The following is a 20500-nucleotide window of genomic DNA, read 5'->3' on the forward strand; positions in this document are numbered from 1 at the left end:
CTTAGGAGGAAAACGAGGGGGAAAGGGACCCCAAAACCTCTTCGTCCCCCCTCCCCGGGGCGGGCCCTTCGCTGGTTAGGCGGTTCCCTGCCTTCCCTCCCAGCCCGCCAGTCCCAAGCCCCGCGCCAGCAGCCCCTGGACACTGACCCCTGTTTACAAACACAGCCCGGGGGCGGGGTGGGGCGGCCGGAATGCAGGCTGGCGGGGTGGGGGAAGGCAGCTCGCTCCGGAGGACGCCACCAGCAGAGAGGAACGAGGAGTTGGTGCGAGAGAGCGGGCCCGGCAGCTGGAAAGGACTGAACGCCTTGTTTTTGAAACTGTCAATTCCCTCAACCCCTATTGTGAGGGCTTCATGCAAAACATCTCAGGCCTTTTAAAGTAGGAGCTTGTGAGGCCGCCACAGTTTGAAAAGGAGCGAGAGAAGAGCGGGGGCCTAGGGCATGGGCAAAGAATGATAGCTGAGCCCCCTCCTCTTTTTTTTTTTTTTTCAAAAGAGGGCCTGCCAAACAGGTAAAATGCAGCCCTCCCCCAACCTTCTGCATCTGCCCTATGTCCCTACCCCCCAGGCTACTTTGCAAAAGTGCCCTTTGGCCTAGGGAGCAAACCAAAACCAAAGCTAGCATTAAAAATAGTTCTTTCTTCGAGGGAAGGGGAAAGTCCTGGTGAAGACCTGGGTGACTAGGGGAACTCCCTTAGGTGGATGCCTTGTTCCTCCTTGTCAATTTCCTAAGGTCAGTTGATGGGGAGCCTTTAATTTTTTCTCCCTAGTTTGGCTCTAAGAAACTCCTATTTCACATCCTTTATCATCAGGAAGTTATTTTCAAGGTGAAGCAAAACTCACCACATTTTCTATCTTTTGTAGATACGAATGCTTTATTTTTTTAAATGTGAGGGTTTTGTTTTTGCTTTTTACTATGGAGGATTTTTTGTTTTTGTTTTCTCTGAAAGAAAAAAAACGCTTTTAGCAATTAGTCTATAGCTTTTCCTGCATTCAAACAAAACTATCATTCTCATATCAAGCAGAAACTTCCAATTCTTGTGACCGGAACTTTGAAAAATTTCTAGACCATTGAAAGTCACCCAGACACAGATAAGATAAACCCCCACACCAGCCCATCTAGTTTGTGTTATTGCTGTTTAGTGGTGGCTCCTTGTTGTTGATTTTAAAATAAACAACCATTATTGAGATTACTGCACTGTAATCAAGTAAGCCAGTAGAAAAGAACACCCACTTTAAAAAGTAAATAGTTGAAAAAAGAGCAAGCTGCATTTTCTAAGAAGGCAGATAACCTGACTATGGAAGACAGAAGACACACATCTCTTTAAAAAAATAATTAAATCTTCATTTCAGAGTCTTATCAGGAAACTATTTTTACAGGAGACCAAAATAAGCTTGTTTCCCCCAAAAAGTCAGAGAAGGGGCCCTTTCTTGTATTTTTCTTCTGTTTGTGAGTGTTGAGCTTTAGACATAGGACTAAGTGACTCTGGAAACATGTAGTGCCTTTAAAAAAAAAAAAAAGCAATCACCTGAAAACATTTCAATGTAAAAATGCAATCTATCAATGGAGGTAACTTTGTTTTTCTCTCAATAAGGCTTAACTTTTTCAACAAATGGGACATTTATAGCATCTTAGAAAATCTGGATGTTGTCTTTAATCATAAAACAACCAAAATGAAATAAACTACCGAGAATAATTCCTGCAGCAGAATGGGAAAACAGCTAAGGGACTACCAGAAATTGAAAGAATACCTTGTGTTTGTAAGTTACTGAATACTATTTGGTACACTCTCCTAACAGAAGCCCCAACTCAGGTTTTGCTGTGGTTGGCTGGCTTGTTGTAGTACTGTGGGGTGAAATTTGTGTTGACTATTTAATTTCTTTCCTTTTGATGGTATCACTCTGGAATGCCTCGGCCTCCATGCTGCTCATTCTCCAGCTCCTATAAACTGAAACTATTGATTCTCTGAGGACTGGAGACCAAGTGTCAAAGCTAGAAGCCGATATTTTATGTCAGAAATTCCATAGGGTATATTTGTTTTAAATTGTGCTTATTCCATCTAGCAGTCCTCCCACACCCAATATCTGTAGGCTTCAAATATATTCTCAATTAATAATATAGGAACAGTGATTCCATAGCCAGTAAGAAAAGTACTAGCCTAAATGTAGTAGTCATCATACTTTGAACTCTCTTGACTTAGCAGTAATTAAAGAACAGAAATTACAGACTGCCAGTGTGTGCATGTCACACTTTTTTACAGATTGATTTTGCAGGACAAATCACTGCACCCAAATTCTGGATGGCCTTCCAAAGAGGAAAGAACCCAGACTGAGAAGCCAATTGTTCAGCTTTCTGGGGGCTTTAACTGTAACTTGTACTGGTCTTTGGAATTATACACAAACATGAATTCAAGGATAACATCCCCCAATTTTTGCTTTGCCCATATCTATCATCCCAATAAAAAAGGATCCAGTGAACTTACATCTGGTAACATTCAAGAAGGAAAGGAAGGGAGGCAGTTCAAAGCATCTGTTTACTCCATCCAAATGTATTTGGATGCAGGTATTCTCAGCCTCTGTCCTTTAGAGTAAGAGTAAAACCACAGAGCATATACAGCAATTAGAGCTGAGACCATCCAGATCTATCTGAAACATTTATAGACAAAATAAAATTTTCAAAGGGAGTAGGAATTAGAAGGTTAAGGGCAGAAAGGAAAAAAAAAAAGACTGAATTTCCATGAATAATAGTGACTAAATTCACACAGTAAACATCTCATTGATGTTTTGTTTTGTTTTATGACTTATGATCTATAGATGCAACTTCTTAGGTTTAACATGGCAAAGATCTGAAATACATAATTAATTGGACAGACTAAGGGAGGTGGACCCAAAATGATCAGATTTAACTTTCATTAAAATAGCAATTGATCTCTGCTTCACTGCCTTACACCTGAAACTTTTTGCACTTGATTTGTAACAAGTTTGTAAAGTTTTGTTGTTATTTAGAAAGAAATCCAGTGTTTTTGCATGGAACCTGACTGGCCTCATCACATGGTATTACAACAAAACACTACACCCAATAAATGCATTTCTTTCAGGCAAAAACAGTACAAATGAAAGTGTCAACAAAACCATTCATTCCTGTTAACCGTTCTTCAATCTGGAATAAGTAGAAATGTATGGAACCAGGAATTTTAAACAGTGTTTTTAATTGAAAATAAAGCTAAAGCATGCTTTTCAACAGTGCAAATTTCCATAATTTTGATTTACTGCTTCCATCATCACAACATAGTACACCAGCATGGCCCTTACCAAGGGCTAGACCCTAGCCATTTGCATGTTGAACTACTTTGATTTTAAGTGCAAATATAGATAGTCACCTCTGATTGTCACTTGCAGTAGAAACTCTCCTGCTTTATTCACAGGATGGTCTAAAAACAGAAGTTTAGAGAGATGCAGAAAAAGTAAAAGGTAATAAGACCCTAGTGCCTGAGTTCTGGTACCAAAGAGCCCTGAAAGAACTGCAAATTTTCATTTGGGATATTCCTACAACTCTGACCCATTTTACTTTTCTTGGTTGTATTTACTGCTTTGTCACTATGAAGAGTCAGACCATAAAATATCCTGCTATTAAGAGAACTACTTAAATTGTTTTGCAAGTTTGAGGAGTCAAACTTGAGGAGTCAGACCACAAGGCAAGCAGGATAAAAGTGAGTAAGAGTCAACTTATTTAAAACCTTTGGGTGAGAACACAAAAAGGACTTTTCCAGTTGCAAGGAGGAGTTGTAAAAGTAAAATCACACCCTTTGCCAAAAAAAAAAAAAAAAGGCAATTTCATATTTATTTTGCTCAGTATATCTGAGGCAGCTTTTACCAGCATTCAAGGAGGACTCCCCAATCTTTCCACTCAAAAAAAGAAAGGAAGGAAGGAAGGAAGGAAGAAGGAAGGAAGGAAATTAAGTGCAACTACTCTTGGAGAAGGAATGAGGGGAGGAAAAGATACCCCACAAACAAGAGCTCCAGAAAAGAACATTTTGGGCTCATAGAAACTTCTTTCTACCTCACTGTGTAACCATGTAACCTAACAAACTTTCACTGAATTAACAGTTACACTTTCAGGTCTGAAATCTAGTGCATAAACTTAATGGCTCATTGTAATATTTATTATTCAACCTTTTGACATTTATTTGTAGCAGTTGAATTGAGGTACCGGGTGCATTATTAGCATTGAAACAGTAAAGTGTTCCAGCTCTACCTTAATAACTGAGTTTTACTTGAGTCTTTAGCCTGAAGTAGTCTGTGGAATGTAAACCAACCCTTCTCCCACCCCGCCCCCACCCTACTCCAAAAAAAAAAAAAAACCAAAAAAAAAAAAAAACCCAGCAATGGGAAAAAAGTAATCCGATTTCTGTCTTCAAAATGCGATAAACCAGGGCTCCAAAAGGGGTGTAACACATTAATGGACTTGTACAAACCATCCTGTGCAGTTTACAACAAAAGGAAGGTAATAGGGTTCAAGAAAATATCTTCCAAAACACTTTTATGAATTAAATTTCCTGAATTTGTGACTAGGTGGAAGAGGTATTGCAGAACCGCCCAGCTGCCATTTCCATATAGGATGGGCCTTGTGAGGAGGTTGGGAATCCTTAGTAGTGTTTAAGGAATACGCCGGCCACAAATCCCCATCCTTCCCAATAATGAGTGATGGTGGACAAGGAAAATTTGCCATGAAATTAAATGGCCTTTTCACTGCTGATGCTACATTGCTGGCTACCTTTTTGCGTCTGTTTATAACTGTAAAATCATCCAGTGTTCCTTCATGTGTCTCAGTTTTACCTGTAGGACGAGGACTTCTAGCTGATTTCAAATTTGGTTTGACTGGAGGTGTCTGAAGTACAGGTCGCTTTCCCAGTACTAGTGTCCGGTAATTTTTTCTCACCCTGGCACCAAATTTATATTCCCCATCCTCAGGTTTTGGAGAACCTAAAGTGCATGAAAGGCCCTGACTCTGAGCCAGTGGGTTTAAGGAAGGAGTTTCTTTTTCAGGGCATGCAAAACCTTCTTCCTTGGCTGTGGTGAACAAGGCGTCCTCCTCCTTACTTTCAGTCACACTGTAAAACTCACCCTTTGTATCATTGCACTCGCACTTAAGCTTATTTGTAATAAGGTCAGGTTCATAGTCTTCATTAGCACTACTGTCTTCTACTTTGATTTTAATATTGTGCAGAAATGGCAAGGTCTTGTCTCCTGTGTTAGTGCAGGGAGTCTCAGTTTTAGTTGCTGCTGCTGCATCCACCTCAGAATCAGTGTGTGAAGAGGACAAATCCGTAGCAAATTCAGCACAATGAGGGATTTTGGAATCTTTTTCTGAATTTGCCGCTGCTCGCGAAGAATCATTATTTAAGAACCTAGCAGCTATTGTGTTGTTATCTGCACAGTGTGTAGTAGGACTTGCTTGTAGGCATTTCCTCGCCTCTCGGAGTATTCTTTGTTGTGGAAATGCATTGTTTGTCTTTGGGCTAGGTGAAGAGGCCCCCTCCGCCAGGCAGTTAATTGTCAGGTCAGTTCTCTTTACAGTACTGGAAATTTCAGAGTGTGGGAATGTAATCTCAGATACCCTATCGTTCCTTATCTCTGTGAAACAACTCCCCAGGCTGGCGGGGCAGTACACCGGAGACGCTTTGGGGGCCCAGCTCTGCAGATTCCACTCCTCCGGCGACTCCGCTTTGACACTACTCTTGAGGTCGGGAAGTCTGCCGGCATCCTCGAAAGCAGCGGGTTTGGTTGCAGCGGCGGCGGAGGCCAGATGGTACAAGAAGTTGGCCTGCGCCTGCACGCTGGGAGGCTTGCAGAAGCTGGTGCGTCTGAAACGGATACTCTGCACGGACACTTGGCTGGAGCCGGAGCTGGAGTCCGACTCCGTGGACGAGTCCTCCTCCTCCGAGCTGACTTCGCTGGAATCCGAGGCCCCGCTACCCCCCTCCTCCTCCTCTTCCTCCTCCTCTTCCTCCTCCTCCTCTTCTTCTCCCTCCTCCTCCTCCTCCTCCGAGGACACCGAGTTGCTGGAGCTGGACAAACTGGAGCCAAAATCTGAGTCGTTGGCTGCATGGTCCGAGTAGGAGCTGGACTCCGAGTCGCTGCTACAGCTCTCGGGAAAGCCGCCGAGATGGGGCTGAGGCCGGTGGTGATGTGGGGGGTGGTGGTTCGGCTGCGGCTGCTGGGCCCGGTGGTGGTGGTGGTGGTGGTGATGGTGGTGGTGGTGGTGGTGGTGGGGAGGCGTGCAGAAGCCGTTAACCAGATGAAACCTCTCCAGGCAAGTGGCCCCGGCGGCCGCCGCCGCCGCCGCTGCCGCCGCCGCCGCCGCCGCCTTGGCTTTGTAGGACCTGGGCAGCAGGAGCAGGCGGCGGGCGCCGGCGTGGGGCGCGAGCAGGCAGTCCTTGGCGCCCCCGCGCTTGCGCTTGCACCGGTAGGTCAGGCTCACCGGGCCTCCAGCGCCCGCCGCCGCCTTGGGCTCGGGCCCGGCCGCCGACGCCTGGTAGTAGGCGGCGGCGGCGGCGGCGGCGGCGGCAGCCGCGGCGGCGGCGGCGGCGGCAGCCGGGTGCTTGCTGCAGAGCAGGCTCCGAAAATAAGCAGGGTCCGAGTGGAAAGCAACGTAGTTTCCCTGGAGCGGGGCAGTTTCATAGTTTAGAGGGGGTTTGCAAGGCGAACGCACGATTTCCGGATAGTGCGAGCCCGGGTATTTGCTAAAAATCTGAGGTAGATGGGCGGCGGGGCGCGCGGCGGCGGCGCCCGGGCGCGGGGACTGCGCGCTGATTGGCAGGGGCCGCGCGGCTCCGCTCAGGCCCCGCCAAAGTTGGTGCTTGTCCTTCCAAAAACCCGGGCGGGGGCTGGCGGCGGCGGCGGCGCGCTCTGGTGGCGGCGCCTTTGTGGCCAGGGCCCGGCCGACCCTCCTGCGCTTGGTCTTGAGGACGCGCTCGGTTTTGCAGGAGGTGTAGAGCGCTTCCACGTCTTCCCGAGAGATGAGCGTGCATTTGGCGGCGTGGAAGGCGATGCTGTTGATTGCCTTGAGTTTCCGTAACTCCTCCAGATCGCAGTGGTGCTTTTTCACTTTCAAATGATCCATGCGCTTGTGCACGGTCGTCCTCGGGATGTTTTTCAGCAGATCCGTGAAGACTTGGGAGAGGGCAAACATTTGCTTTCCTTTAATGATGAGGTAGCCGAGCCTCACGCCATCCACCTCTTCAAAACCTGACTTCAGGTCTCCCATCTCGGGCACTAAATGATCCCCACCATTTGCAGTAAATATATACGTGACGCATACATACACATGTATGTATGTTAATCCTCCACCAGATGCTGCGTGTGTCTCAAGGCATCCTGCTAATAAAATAACAAAGACTGTTATTCCCGGCGAAGGGAGTGCCAAACTCTAGGCGAAATTATTGGAAAAAAAAAAAAAACACAAAACAAAACATGAAATTACACTGACTTGATTCTTGCTTTTTTTTTTGGTTTTCGTATTTTTTTAAAAAGAGGGAAAAAACCATCCGGTTTCTGATCTGCCAGTGTATTGGTCTAAGTCCCCGATGCAGATCAGTACCTGGGCCCCTCTATTCCTTCCTTCTCCATTGGAGCACTATGATAATGGAATGTGAAGGGAGAAAGAGAAAAGAAATGCAGCTGCTATTCCCGCCGCTGCTTTAGCTACAAATAAAATGACAGAGTGAAGTGAGCTCGTCCGGAGACACCTTCATCAATTAATTCCCCTAAAGCCAGCGCTGATTGGACACTCCTGACAGGTGATGCAATAAAAATTGATATTCCACCCCTTCCCCCCAAAATCTCCCACTAATTAGCATACCCTTATACTGCCACCTCCCCTCCCAAAGTAAATAATACAGTCGGTATATAAATCTTTCCATTAAACTATCGGAGCTCAGAAACAGCCTGACTCACAGACTTCATCTGAACCAGTGTGTGTACGCTTAAAAAAAAAAAAAAAAATCCCTGTATACTCGCCTTTAAAGGAATATTGCCTATTTTTTCTTTATTTGCATTTTACCGCTGCAGCTATTATCATTTCAAAGAAAAGCATTTTAAAAACATTATCAAGCCGAAATAGACATACCCCACCCCCTTTTCCTTTGGAAAATGGAGCTTAAGCGAAAATGTGCAGAATAGCCTGGTATTTCCCTTATGGGAGTGGAGAAGGAGACCGGCTGGGAGCTCCAAAGTTAAACCCGCGCAGTGAACCACCCCAGTAGACTTACGTTTTGGATTTCTCTCGATTTTCCTTTTTTTTTTTCCCCCTGAAATGCCTTTTACAACCAGAAACAAAGTTATTTGACCAAGGAAGCAGTTCAAGGCTCCAGCTCCGAAACACTGTAACAATTCAACTGGATTTTGGTTCTCTGCTGGGGGGTGGGGTGGGGAGGAGGTAGTTTCACGTCAGACCCATAACAAAGCATAGATAAGCCAGAAATGTGTACACTTTTCACAATTAACCAGGCTGGATTGGAGGCGGGATCGTCCTAGAGTCCCCAGCACAGTCTTTGCCAGGGTCCTGTTCACGACAGGTCAGAATTCCAGGGAGGAGATTGTTTCTGCAGCAAAGAAAAGAAAATGTAAAACGCCCAAGGTGCTTCCAGAGGTTTTACGTAATAACGATGAAAAGAAAGTGCTGATGTACGACGCAGACTATTTCAGTGGTCTATGATGCTTTCGGTTGGTAGTTTAAATGAATCTTCCACAACTCTCATTTTTTCCATGAAAGCCAAGCATCTGCTTTAGAAAAAAAAATCACTTTGGATGAATATCAATGTTGTTTAACCTCTTCTTAGTCAAGTTAAAGCATATTTTGGTGTCATTTCCAAGGATATCCAAAATATTGCCAAATGAGAGCAATGGTCTTCCCAGCTGCATTATCAGGATCCCAAGGTGGCTTGTTGGCTCCTTTGCAAAATTCGGCAAAATCTTCTTAACAGTTCGGCGTTTGCAACTACAGCATAAATGCAACCCAGGCATTTATATATTTCCTTGTTCCTCCAAAAATAGACACATCCGTGTGGTTAAAAGAATAAACGGATATTTCTGAGCCTGCAAGAAAAGAATTGTACAATAATTTCTTCCTTCCCATTCAAAAGTTCCAGTTTCCCCTGCTCTGGTCTGGCTAGCACAAGCAGGTATGTCTCAAAAGAAAAAAAAAAAAAGATAAAAACAGAGGAATCAGACATACAAAAAGGTAGTTTGCATGAAATCTCAGCCATAGTTCCCCACCCCCACCCTCATCTCCCTAGTAATTTCCCAGGAATTTTGAAGAGAATTGGGAATTTCAAGAAGTGCATCCGGAAATTAAGGAAGTCTATTTAAGAGAGTCTGTAACTCAGAGGTTGGGATTTGAAAAGTCAGCCCTGGACTACTGTTGCACTCAGCACAGATGTAATCGCCGCTCTTCAACTTAATCAATGTGTGTACAAACCACGATGTCTCGTTCTTGCCTTTGAAATCTAAGGCTAGCATTTCCATCCAAGAAATCAGAGCTACAGCAAATTACATTTTTGTCCCTTGAATGAGAGAAGGATCATTGAATGGATCTCGTGATATTTCAGGCTTTAAACGTAACCGAGAGGCAGCAATGAACAATGCCTCGTCACAGCTAATACCATCCACCGAGTTGGCTTTCTTTTGCATCTGGATCTATCACACCGCGTTTTTTTCTCTTTCACTTTCACAGGAGGCAGAATGCAAAAGGTTTAAGCAGAAAGCAAAGTTTCCAGAAAAAGCAGATGCTGCTGTTTGTTTTTTAAAGTAGAATGACCAGAGTCTTCCACTGCCAGCGACAATAATGTCGTTTTAAAATTCCTCCTGATGCACTTATACACTGAAGCTCTCTTCCTCCCACCCCACCCCCGTCCAATTCCCCTCCTCCAGCTTTGAGATTTCGACCAAAGAGTCCAACAGCCAAGAAACAGTAAACTCAGAAAAAGCCTTTGAGAAGACATTACAAAAGGTTGGCTAGAACGTCCTTTTTCCCCCCTTCTTCTTCTTTCTTTTCTTCTTTTTCTTTCTTTCTTTTTTTTTTTTTTTTTTGGCCAGGTAGTTCTAGTTGTTCTCCATTCCTACTTAGATTAACACACACACACACGCACACACGCACACACACACACACACACTCCTACTCCTCCACATGGCAACATGATTTAGTAACCTTTTCAAAATTACCCTTTTTTGCTCTTCCTTCCTCTCTTTCCACCTTTAAAATACTGGTAACATAGGTGGTTCTTAAAAACAGTAGAATATTATGTATTTAAAAAAAAAAACCCTGAAGGTCCTATCTATTGGGTCAAATAGAGAAAAATAAAGACCAGAAGACTTGGGAAATGTGTCTATATATACAATTTATGCAAGTATCTTTACATGTACACTCAGACACCTTTACACTTACACATTTTTAATACTCTTATTACATATCTTTCTTCTTCTAATACATTCTTTTGTTCCTTTAACTTCCCCATTATTGTGTGTGTATGTGTGTGTGTGTGTGTATGTGTAAAGGCGTGAGTGAGCGCATTCACACGCATGCACACACATACACACACACAGAATGTGACAGACAGCTTTCTTGTGGCCATCAGCACACGTTGCATATCCGGGGTCTTCTCCAGGCACATTGGGGGTCGATCCCGATAAAAAGATCTAGCAGAGGCCCCTGAGCGCTCACACATGAAAGGCAGGGGACTTTAAGATGGATTTGCATGCACACAGGGGATTTCGATCAATAGCTACCAACATTTATGGCTTAGATTATTAATGTGAAAGCTGGCCAAAAGAATGGGGATGAAAAATTAAAGGTGTCTGTTATCAATTATGCTTAAAGTTATGCAATAATTTACTTACTTTGCCTGGATGTGCAGATCCAGATGTATAAAGTACTATTCTTCAAAAGCCAGGGGGTTTCTTTGATAAATTTGTTGACCATGTCAGCTGCCTCAACAATCAAAGATGAACCCAATTCAGATGATGGACTGTATTCAAATTCTTTTTTAAGACAAGATATATCAACTTCTATATTTCTCAAATGTGTATACATATGTGGGCATATATGCCCAAATTAACATTTATGTGTATATCTGTCTCTGAGAGTATAGAGAATTACTTATTGGGAATTTAGGCATATATATGATAAGCATTGAGTTTGTTAATTGCATGTAATTATTTACTCAGTGAGGAATGCACAATCGACTCACTATCATAAGAAGTATTTCAGCTTCCGAAACAAAGCTGCTTGCCATAGGAAAATCCACCGTGGCAAATACAGATAGAAGTATATTCTTAATGTCCTCTTACTTCTGTATTTGTTGTAAAAAAAATCAGTACTTTCAGTTTTTAAAGTGATGGGCTATGAAGGTATGAACATATTTGTCTTTACTTATCCTGTATCAATGTGCTAAATTTATCTTTGGATGTTCTATTTTGATTTATTTTCACTGTATTTTATGTTTAAATACCATTGCAATTCAGTCTGACCTCTTTCCTCTGGAGCAAAGTAATGCACACGGCATTTACAGTCTTTTATATGGTTAGCTGGGAAATGCAGTAGCAATTTGCAGGAGTAGTTTACTAATGGGGAAAGTTCTTTTGAAAACCTGAAGGAAAACCTAAGAGTACTTTTGCATTTCTACACTACAACTGTCATATAATTAAAGTATTGAAGAGCATTAAAATAATCCTTTTCCTTCCAAGCGTTCACCCATACACATATAATTTAAATGAGGATCATCTCCCCACATCACCATCACCACCACCTAACTCTTCACCATATACATTTGTTTTACTGATTGCTGGGCACATTTTGTTCAAAGAGAATTCAGAGAGAAAAGACTAAGGGACATCACAAAGGCCTCAACAATGTAAGTATACTGGTTAGAAGAATAAAAGAAGCCCCTTGTACTGTTAGCCAAAAGTAATTATAACACTTACATATAACACAATCTAAAATAATAATATAAAGTCTCACACGGCTGAATTAATTTAGGATATAGGACAATAAAATATTGTGATAATCAACAGTTCCTTACCTAAATTTATCTAATTTCACATGTTCTCTGCTTTTTGGGAGGGGAAATGAGAATGGAGGAGGGAATGCTAAATTAAGGAACAGCTTAAATTACAACTTAGTATATTTTGTTTAATTTTTTTCTTTTTGTCTCATCCAAACAAATCAAGGCAAGTCTCCAAAAGGGCCCATCCTTCTGTTCTTAGGCATTTTAAAATCCTGTTTTTAACAGAAGTTTGGGACACAGAGTATATGCCATGTTGTCTACTGACCCATAATCAAAATGCAGTGACCTTCTACCCTTTTTTTGCCCCCTGACCCATCTTGAATTCAATGCAGGCTTTATAAATTTGCAAATCCTTGGAGGTAAAGGGGTTTTTGTGAGGCTTTGTTCTGAAAAAGCCCTAAGAGTGTACTTTCTAAATCAGACAAAGGTAAAGCAACAAAACCTAGTGGACAAGATTTTATACAGGTGAGCAATAGACAACTCTTTAGATAACATATATTGCAAGCTAAAAAGCAGTTGTAAACACAGGAGACAAGAAGGTTATACATTGCATTAAATTAGAGTGTGGTACAAATCTCTTTCATGATGTAAGAAATGGTTAGGCCACAATCTTCCTGCTCTCCTCATCTCAAGGGCTGTGGGGGACCCTAGTGACCAAGGAAGGAATGGGGGTGGGGGGAAGTGTATAGAGAGACGGGAGGGAGGGAGGAAGGGAAAGAAAGAGAGGAGCGAAAACTGATCTGAATCTACAGGCACATTCTCTTATCTTTCCTGCTATCAGCCAGTTTAAAGGACACCATAATTATGATGGTGATAAAACAATGCCTGCTTATGTGTGCTGAATAAATAAAGAATGTTTACAGCTAAAGAATCTTTTAATTCCAATTAAATGCTATCAACGAAAAGCCACTTTTCCTACTGCAACAGCCTTTCCCCCCAATTATCTTGTTTTGTTGCAATATTTTCCTATGAGACACCAGGGCTTCTCTCAATTGATCCTGAATGTAGAAAAAAAAAAAAAAAACCTGAGAAAGTTCAGTGTTGATATATTAAATAAGACACAAATATCAAGACCTCCAATGTATTTGTGGGGCCCAAATTTTTGTTTATTTTCCGCAAGGGTCAAATGTATAGAAACTGAAGTGATGATACCGAGTGTTGAGGCCTACCTATAGGCTGCTGAAGCCAGACAGAAAGTCTGAGCACCCATGAGGGGAGAAGGGAAACATAAGACATGTGGGGCCTGATGGTCTCTGGAAAGGGAATCCTCTGGTTCTGTTCCCCTGGCTTCAGCCCAAATCCTTCTAGGAGCACTGGAGCCAATCACTGTCTTCCACTGCGGCAGCTACTGGGCGCATACAAAAAAAGCGGGAGATCAAAAAATCCCAAGTTCGCATTTATAGATACACAAGGATCATTTCATATTCATGACTTCAACAAATCACATCATAATCAGATTTAAACAAGATTTGGGCAGCAATGCCCACTGGGCTGGGCAGTAAACACTGACAAATATCACCCCCTAACCGGAAAAGTTGTTTTTGTTTTTGTTTTTAAATTTTGGAATCATAGAATGAAAAGTCTTTCAACTTTGAAAAGCTTACTTTTCGCTTTTGAGGCCAATTTTGACAGTAACGAATTTCAAATAAACGCCTCTCTTTATGTCATTCCACAACATTATAATTCAAACTTTTATTTCCTTCCTTTTTCAGTTCCAGTGGTGTGTTTTGTTTGTGTTTTTGAAAAACACATGACATAACAAACATCGTGGAAAACGTACTGTTCAGTAAATGCCCTTACAGATCTGCCTTTTAACTCCATCTGTCTAAGTAGCACGTTGCTAAGTACAAAAAAAAAAAAAAAAAAAAACTTTACTCCAAGAAATATCTAATATTTCCTGGCAAATCCTACTTGGTTATGTGGTACAAAATTACAGCGGTAAAAATTTTCAGGGTATCCTTAAGTTTTCTGGGTAGTTGCAGGCCCCTTTCCTTTTGAAAGTTTAGAGCTCCAATACCCTCAATTCTACTGGCAGAATTAGGATGGACCTAGAGGGTCCTAAACGTGACCGATTCACTAAGGCGGGGGGCTACAGCTTGCAGCAACGTGCTCGGCAACTTAATCCTACGCTAAAAGAGGGCAGAGAGCGAAAAAGAATGGAATACAAACTCTCCCGACATTCGTAGTTACTTTCAAGGTGGATTGTATATTTTAAGGCTGATGGGAACGCCTGGTTTTTGGAGCAAAAAGAAGAGAAGGTAAGTGTTTGTCCTTGTATCCACCAGTTCGTAGAGAAACAATGAAAGAACAAAGGGAACCACTTCTCCATCTGAACATTTTCTATATCTTCCTCGGTTCCAAGCTTTTTAGCTTGCGAGGGGATTCGCCATACTCTAAATTAGGTAGTTGTTGCTAGGCTTGTTGAACTAAGGATGAGAAAAAAAGTTGAGCGGCAGTGTAAATATAGACTAAATAATAATAAGAAAGGCTTGCTGTGGCGAATCTCCACAGCGCCAGTCGCAGCAACTTACAGCAGAAGTTGCTAAATGCATGTAAGGCAAAGCCCAGGAAATAACCTTTACATTACAGATTTCGAACTCGGTTATTTAAATAGCCTTTCTTGCTCTTTGAAAGGATTTCTGCGTACAAGATCTTTAGGTACTGTCCATGGCAAGGGAGTGGTGGTACTGTTTTGCTCGAAAAATGTTCTCTATTGCTATGTGGAAAAGAAATTGTAAAAAGGAAAGGGGATTCAAGTATTGACGCTACTGTTTGCTAATAGAAGTGGCATCGGTGGCCCGGAAAGGCGAGAGATTCGTATTTAAATGTATTTGCTTTGGGGGTACGGTGGTTATCGGCAAGTCTGCCTTTGTGGGTCTCTGTGGTTGAATGAGTAAGTGACCGAGTGCCGGCGGCATTATATAAATGGATTGGTGTGTGGGGGGAGCCCCCAAAGCGGTCGAGCACGTGAAACACACATTTTTTTACTGCCCCCCAAGCGGCGACCAAGCCCCCCTCCACCCCACCCCAAATCCGTATATTACCTGCCCAGTTACAGTGACACATGTTTATGTTTATAGTCCTGGTTTGTAGTAGTGTCAAGAGCCGCAGCAAGAGGAGGGGGTGGAGAGAGGAGAGAGGAGAGGGAGGAGTAAATGCAGCCACCCCCACTTGTTGTTAAAGCAAATTTACTGCGTTATTGCAAGCCCGGTACGGGGGGCTGGGAAGTGAGTTGAGAGGAAGGGTAGAGTTGGGTAGTGTGTTGGTGGTGGAAGGGGGGGTGGGGTTAGGAGATCCGGGATGGAGCTACTCTCTCCAGCGGCCCGGGAAAAGCAGCTCGGTCAACAGGGGAGCATGCTGGCGCGATCGAAAACAAAAAGGTTCCTCCTGCTCGCTGCGTTCACGTGGGGGGCTCTGCTCGCGGGGCTCCAGGGCCCTGACCTCTGACCCCGGCTCCTCTCCGCGCTCTCCCGGTGCCGCGCGGCCACTTTTTACCCAGGATCCCTCGCGCGGGCCGCGCTCGTGCCGAGCTCGAGTCCTTCCTAATCCTCCATTCCCCGATTTCCATCCCCTCCCCCTCGACTCCCCCCTCGTCTCCCCCCTACCCCTGCCGCCAGCCCCGGGGGAGGATTCTCCGGCTGGGAACCCCCGCCCCACCCCCACCCCGAGAGCCCCGGCCGCTCGGCCGCACTGAGGCCGCGTGGGGCGGGGAGTGCAGAGCCGGCCTCCCCTGCCGGGCTGGGCCTGCGGGGGAGGGGAGGGAAGGGGAAGATGGGGAGGAGACCCGAGGGGAGGGGGGCCGGGCGGCCCGGCCCCGCTGCCCTGCTGAGGCCTGGACCTGTTGACTGCTATTGGTCCGCCTGTCCCGCGCCCTCTCCCTGCCCGCCGCAGCCCGGTCCTTCCGCGGAAACATGGGGAGGAAATAAGGATGGCTGTTTTCTCCGCCTCCCTCTAACTTTATTTTTTTTTTGGGGGGGGGGTTGAGAAAGCAAAGTAATCTCATCCGCCGCCCTATCCTTTCTCATAAAGTACCGTCATGCGCGGGCCCACCGCCCTCCCGGCCCCCGCTATTTAAAACCTCCACTCTTCCCCTGGCCGGCTACTCCGCTCGGAGCCCGAGGGCCCTGGACGCCCCCGCTGGCCCCCCCCACCCCTCCCGCCTGGTCCGGCTTCGTCCCCAGCGAATTGTGTTGCTTTTCTTCCCTAGAAGCTCCCTCGTCCACGTTCCACTCTTTTTCCGTCCCAGGAGGCGTAAGATAAAACCTCTGATTTGCTGCGTGCTGCCGGACACAGTCTCTGCCCTCTCGTCAAAACGCATTTGGTGGAGAGTTTAAAAATAACAATATTTAAAGGAGGAAATAAAAAGAGAGGGGAGAGTTCTTTTGCCAGTTTGGACGACATAAATACGTTAAAATTGAACAAAAATACGAAATGCATTTAGAGTTCAAGGGTTTTATTGAATTTGCTGTGTTTCCTTTTAGATTTTGGATTTCCTGAGGAATATTTTCCGGAGGGAAATAGCATATTAAAGTTCAGGTGTAAGTGAGACATTTCGACCACTTCTGGAAATAAAGGAGGAAATTTTAAATATATATCATCGAAATAGCGGGACGGCGGCCGCAGCCAAAGCTGGAGTCGCCGAAGGAAGCGCCGCGGTGTCGTAGTGTGGAGGAGGTGGAGGAGGTGGAGGAGGAGGAGGAGGAGGGCCAGCCTGGGAAGGGGAAGGAGGCGCGCGGAGGCGGCGGGGCGCTGGGCGGCGGGGCGGGCGCCGGGCCGGGCTGCGGGCTGCGCCGCTCGGGAGGAAGGCTGCGGCCGGCCAGGCGAGCGCGAAAACGCGGGCGGGGAGGGCCGCGGTGGGCGGGGGCCGGGCGCGCCGCCTGCGCCGCCGGGGAAGCGGGAGCCGGGCTCCTCGCGCCCGGCCGCCCCCATTGTTCGGCCCTTTCGCTGCAGTTCGCTGTTCTCCGAGCGCGTCCTTCGCGAGGGAGGGGTCCCGCGGCCCAATTCGACCCCTACCCCCACCTCCCCGAACTCCAACGCTCGGGCCGGGTCGAGTCGGCGCCGCAAGTTTTATTATCAGACTCGGCCACCGAGGGGTTTCCAACTCGAGACCCTGTAGAAAGGAGGCTTTACAACGTGCCGCTAAATTGGAGGAAGCTGGGCGAGCCTGCAACTCACACGTTAAAAGAGGGAAAGCAGCACAGATCTGTTTATAAAGTGATAACTAGATAGAGACAAATGTGGGCAATTTTTTTTTTTTTCTGGATCCGGAAAGTTAGAGCAGATTTTATCATTTTAAATATCTTTAACGTATGGATACGAAAGTGAATGTCGGGGTTCAAAGGAGTTCGGAAAAGCATGTTTCGCTGTCTCTATTTGTTATTATTCAGCTCTTTGTTGTGTACAAAGTAAAATTTAAAAGCAGGGCCTGAGCTACCCTTAACAAAAACAGGCTTCATTTCTTACCCTGAGATGCGTTTTCAAAAGAACAGTGAAATTCAAAAGGGAAAAACGTGTCATTTGCTTTTAAACCACGTTTTGGAAACAATTGCAACCCACCTACGAAACTCTGTTTTCCTTTGTGAGACATGTGGAAAAAATATTTCTGGCAAACTTCACAGTTCTAAAAAATGAAGATTTCCAACAAGTGCTCGCGAGTCTTGAAGACAAGACCAAAGTCATCGTGCGTGAAAACTCAGGAAGAAATAATTTCAATCCTTTGGCCCAAACCTTACTAGGGCAAGAGGGTAATTTTAACTCAGATTTATAATAGACTTTGCGGAAATTCCTTCTAAAATACCCATTACTGGTCTGTGTATGATGCAGCACTGTTTCCCAAGGTGGATTTTTAAAAACCAATTAGAATTGATCTCTAATGGAATATTATATTTACACGTCATCATGAAAACATCATTTGACAAGAGTTTTGAATTACAAGAAAGAAGTTAACAGATGATGTTCATAAATAGCATCTGTTTGAAAAGAACCCTTAAGAGTCAGTTAAAGGTAGTGGTGATTGTAATTTTGCATTTGAAATGATATAGAGGTGTTTTTTGCTTTTGAACACTTTCATTTTGCGCATCTTCTTCCTAAAACTTGCATTTCCTCATGGAAATTATTCAGTTATTTGGAGGTATAAGGAGAAATTGCTATATAAGAAATCGTTTGAAGTATGACCATGGAAAGGTTTGAACAGAGAAAATGAGGTATTCTCAATCTGTTCATTCCTTCCACACTCATCCTCCCATAGTCCCCCTCCCTAACTACTTGGATTCAATTTACATTTTTTATTTATTTATAAGTCTTTGAATATTTAGAATAGCTTTAGAAGTTTATCTGCTATGTAGTTGATTGTAGAAGGTGAATCTTTTTACATATTTTAGTATTTCAGACATTTTTTGGTTTCATTGAAAATTAAAAAAATGTGTTACAAGTCATGATATACTTGTGAGAAAAACAACAAATGGGTGGAAAAAAGGGCATGAATGGGGGTGGGGATGGAGAGGGATAAGTAGCATTCCTGGTCAGTCTTCCTAATACCTTTCTTTAATATTATGTCATTATATTTTCCACTTGTGCCTATACCAAAGACCACTGATTTTTTTTTAATTGGAGTAAAGGGCTGCCATATAAAGATTGCCTACATTCTGGCTCTTAAGCGCCACAGTAAAGTAAGACTGACAAAAAGTGATCGGAGGCTTGTGTGTTTAATTTGCCAAGAATGTTAAGCTTCATAGGATTCACCCTATGGGGCCATGTTGGACCTTGGCACTGTTACTGTACAATTTTGAGAGATAAATATACATATTATAGATTTAGAAATATCTAAGATATGATAGGCAAACAGTTTATTGATTGAAGGAATAAAAAAATGAATTTGTCAACCTCATTCTTTCTGGGACACAATGCAGTTAATTAACATATTCTTGGGCTTGTTTCTGGATTTGCTAAGCAGTGGCTCCATTCAGAGAGGAAAACATTTAAATCTTAAAAAGTTATCTTCTTTGGTGCAAATAGTATTTAGCAACTCAGTTTAATTTCTTCTTCTCTTTTTAAGTCCAAGATCTGTTTCATTTCTTTCAAGGTCTCTTCCATTGCAAAAACTGATTTTCCTCTTTTCTATGTCCAGAATCTTTTCACCTACATAACCTTATTGTCTTCTATAAACAGACACCTAAAAAGGTCACTTTAATCACACTTTAATTGTAACAGAAATGCATATCTTCAGTGTCAGTAAAAAAATGGGAACGACCTCACACTTCTTACATTATATTGATGATTCTCTGAAAAGTCAGACACTCAGCATCCTTAAGTATTGTTGGATCATGGGAAAAAATAGTCCAACTCTGAAATGTTATTGAGGTTTATTCAATGTGTAGGAAATCTAAAGGTATCTTTTAGGTATTATTTTTTTATTGGTAATTACATGGTGTTTTACTAAAAAATGTAAATACAACCAATATGTATCAATTTTATAGCAGAAGGAGTAGCTCCGAAGCCAAACACAAGATTAACCAAGCCAAACCTTTTAAAGTAAATATTAGGCCCTGATTCTTAAAATTATTTTAAAATTTAGATCATGTACAATTTAAATTTCAGAATTACCTACCTAAACTTTCCAATTTTTAAGTGTATCTCACAATAATATTAATTGTGATTGGTTCTAGGTGAGAGTCTGTTTTTTAAGAAAATGATGACTTTTACATGAAAAGGTGGTTAACATTTGAGGACTACTTAAATATAGGCAATTCTAAACTACCCAGTAAATAAAAACTTCACCAATATTAATTTCAATTATTGAAAATCTTAAAGATTTTTTAAAGAGACCAATTTATCTGAATATTTCTATTATTCATTACTTAAATATTTTAGTTCGGTCGAACATACAAAATAAAGTCTTGCTTTGGAGAATAAGACTCAGATTGCAATGAGCTTTTAAGCACAAGAATCATAGATTAAATGAATATTGTGGGCCTACTACGTGCAAGAGACTTGCTAGGTGGTATGGTGAATTAAAAAAAAGTCACCTGGTAAGATCAACATGCTTCATTAAATGGAATTTCCCCAAAGCCATTATCAGAATATCAATTGAAGACATAATTGAATTGAATACTTTTTAATGAAATTTCTAATAGTACTCCATAATATAGGTGCTGTGTGTGTGTTTGTATCTAGTATAAAGACACAACATCCACTTACTGTGAGATTAATAAAACTAGTTTCAGAAGTACTTCAATATTTTTATCATACTAGCATAAATACACACATGGCTGATAAACTTTTCATGTAAAATGCAGGAAACTTTGGGTACCAACTGAGAAAATGAAAATTTTATTCAGGGATTCCTTTATGGAAAAGAGGATATATCTGAAAGTTTGTACAGATCATAAGATACTGTCTTTTTTACATTCTCCAAATTATTTATTTAGAAACAAGATTATAG

General features: G+C 43.0%; 1 protein-coding gene across 5 annotated transcripts; it reads right to left on the bottom strand.

Moving 5' to 3' along the window:
• Positions 1-3188: 3188 nt before the first annotated feature.
• Positions 3189-15136, bottom strand: SKIDA1 (SKI/DACH domain containing 1). Of its 5 annotated transcripts, none has more exons than XM_032349594.1 (3): positions 15105-15136; positions 8269-9094; positions 3189-7378 (listed from the first exon to the last, which is right to left on the bottom strand). In XM_032349594.1, exon 3 carries the CDS (start codon positions 7263-7265, stop codon positions 4539-4541), a length of 2727 nt encoding a protein of 908 aa, XP_032205485.1. In that variant the 5' UTR covers positions 7266-7378; positions 8269-9094; positions 15105-15136; the 3' UTR covers positions 3189-4538. The 5 variants fall into 5 exon arrangements, with proteins under 5 accessions (XP_032205485.1, XP_032205487.1, XP_032205486.1 ...); XM_032349596.1 differs by lacking the exons at positions 8269-9094; positions 15105-15136 and adding an exon at positions 7488-7833 and having other exon boundaries at positions 3189-6334; positions 6596-7378; XM_032349595.1 differs by lacking the exon at positions 15105-15136 and having other exon boundaries at positions 3189-7375; positions 8269-9636.
• Between the last annotated feature and the right edge of the window lie 5364 nt (positions 15137-20500).

The sequence above is a fragment of the Mustela erminea genome, chromosome 6 (genome assembly GCF_009829155.1).
Source record: "Mustela erminea isolate mMusErm1 chromosome 6, mMusErm1.Pri, whole genome shotgun sequence".
Taxonomy (NCBI): Eukaryota; Metazoa; Chordata; class Mammalia; order Carnivora; family Mustelidae; genus Mustela; species Mustela erminea.

Excerpts from the sequence above, each read along its gene's own strand:
- SKIDA1 (XM_032349591.1), bottom strand. The coding sequence starts at position 7,545 with ATGGTTTTTTCCCTCTTTTTAAAAAAATACGAAAACCAAAAAAAAAAG. Across the intron at positions 7,379-7,487 it reads AAAAAAAAAGCAAGAATCAA|CAGGATGCCTTGAGACACAC; the intron begins GTCAGTGTAATT and ends TTATTTTATTAG.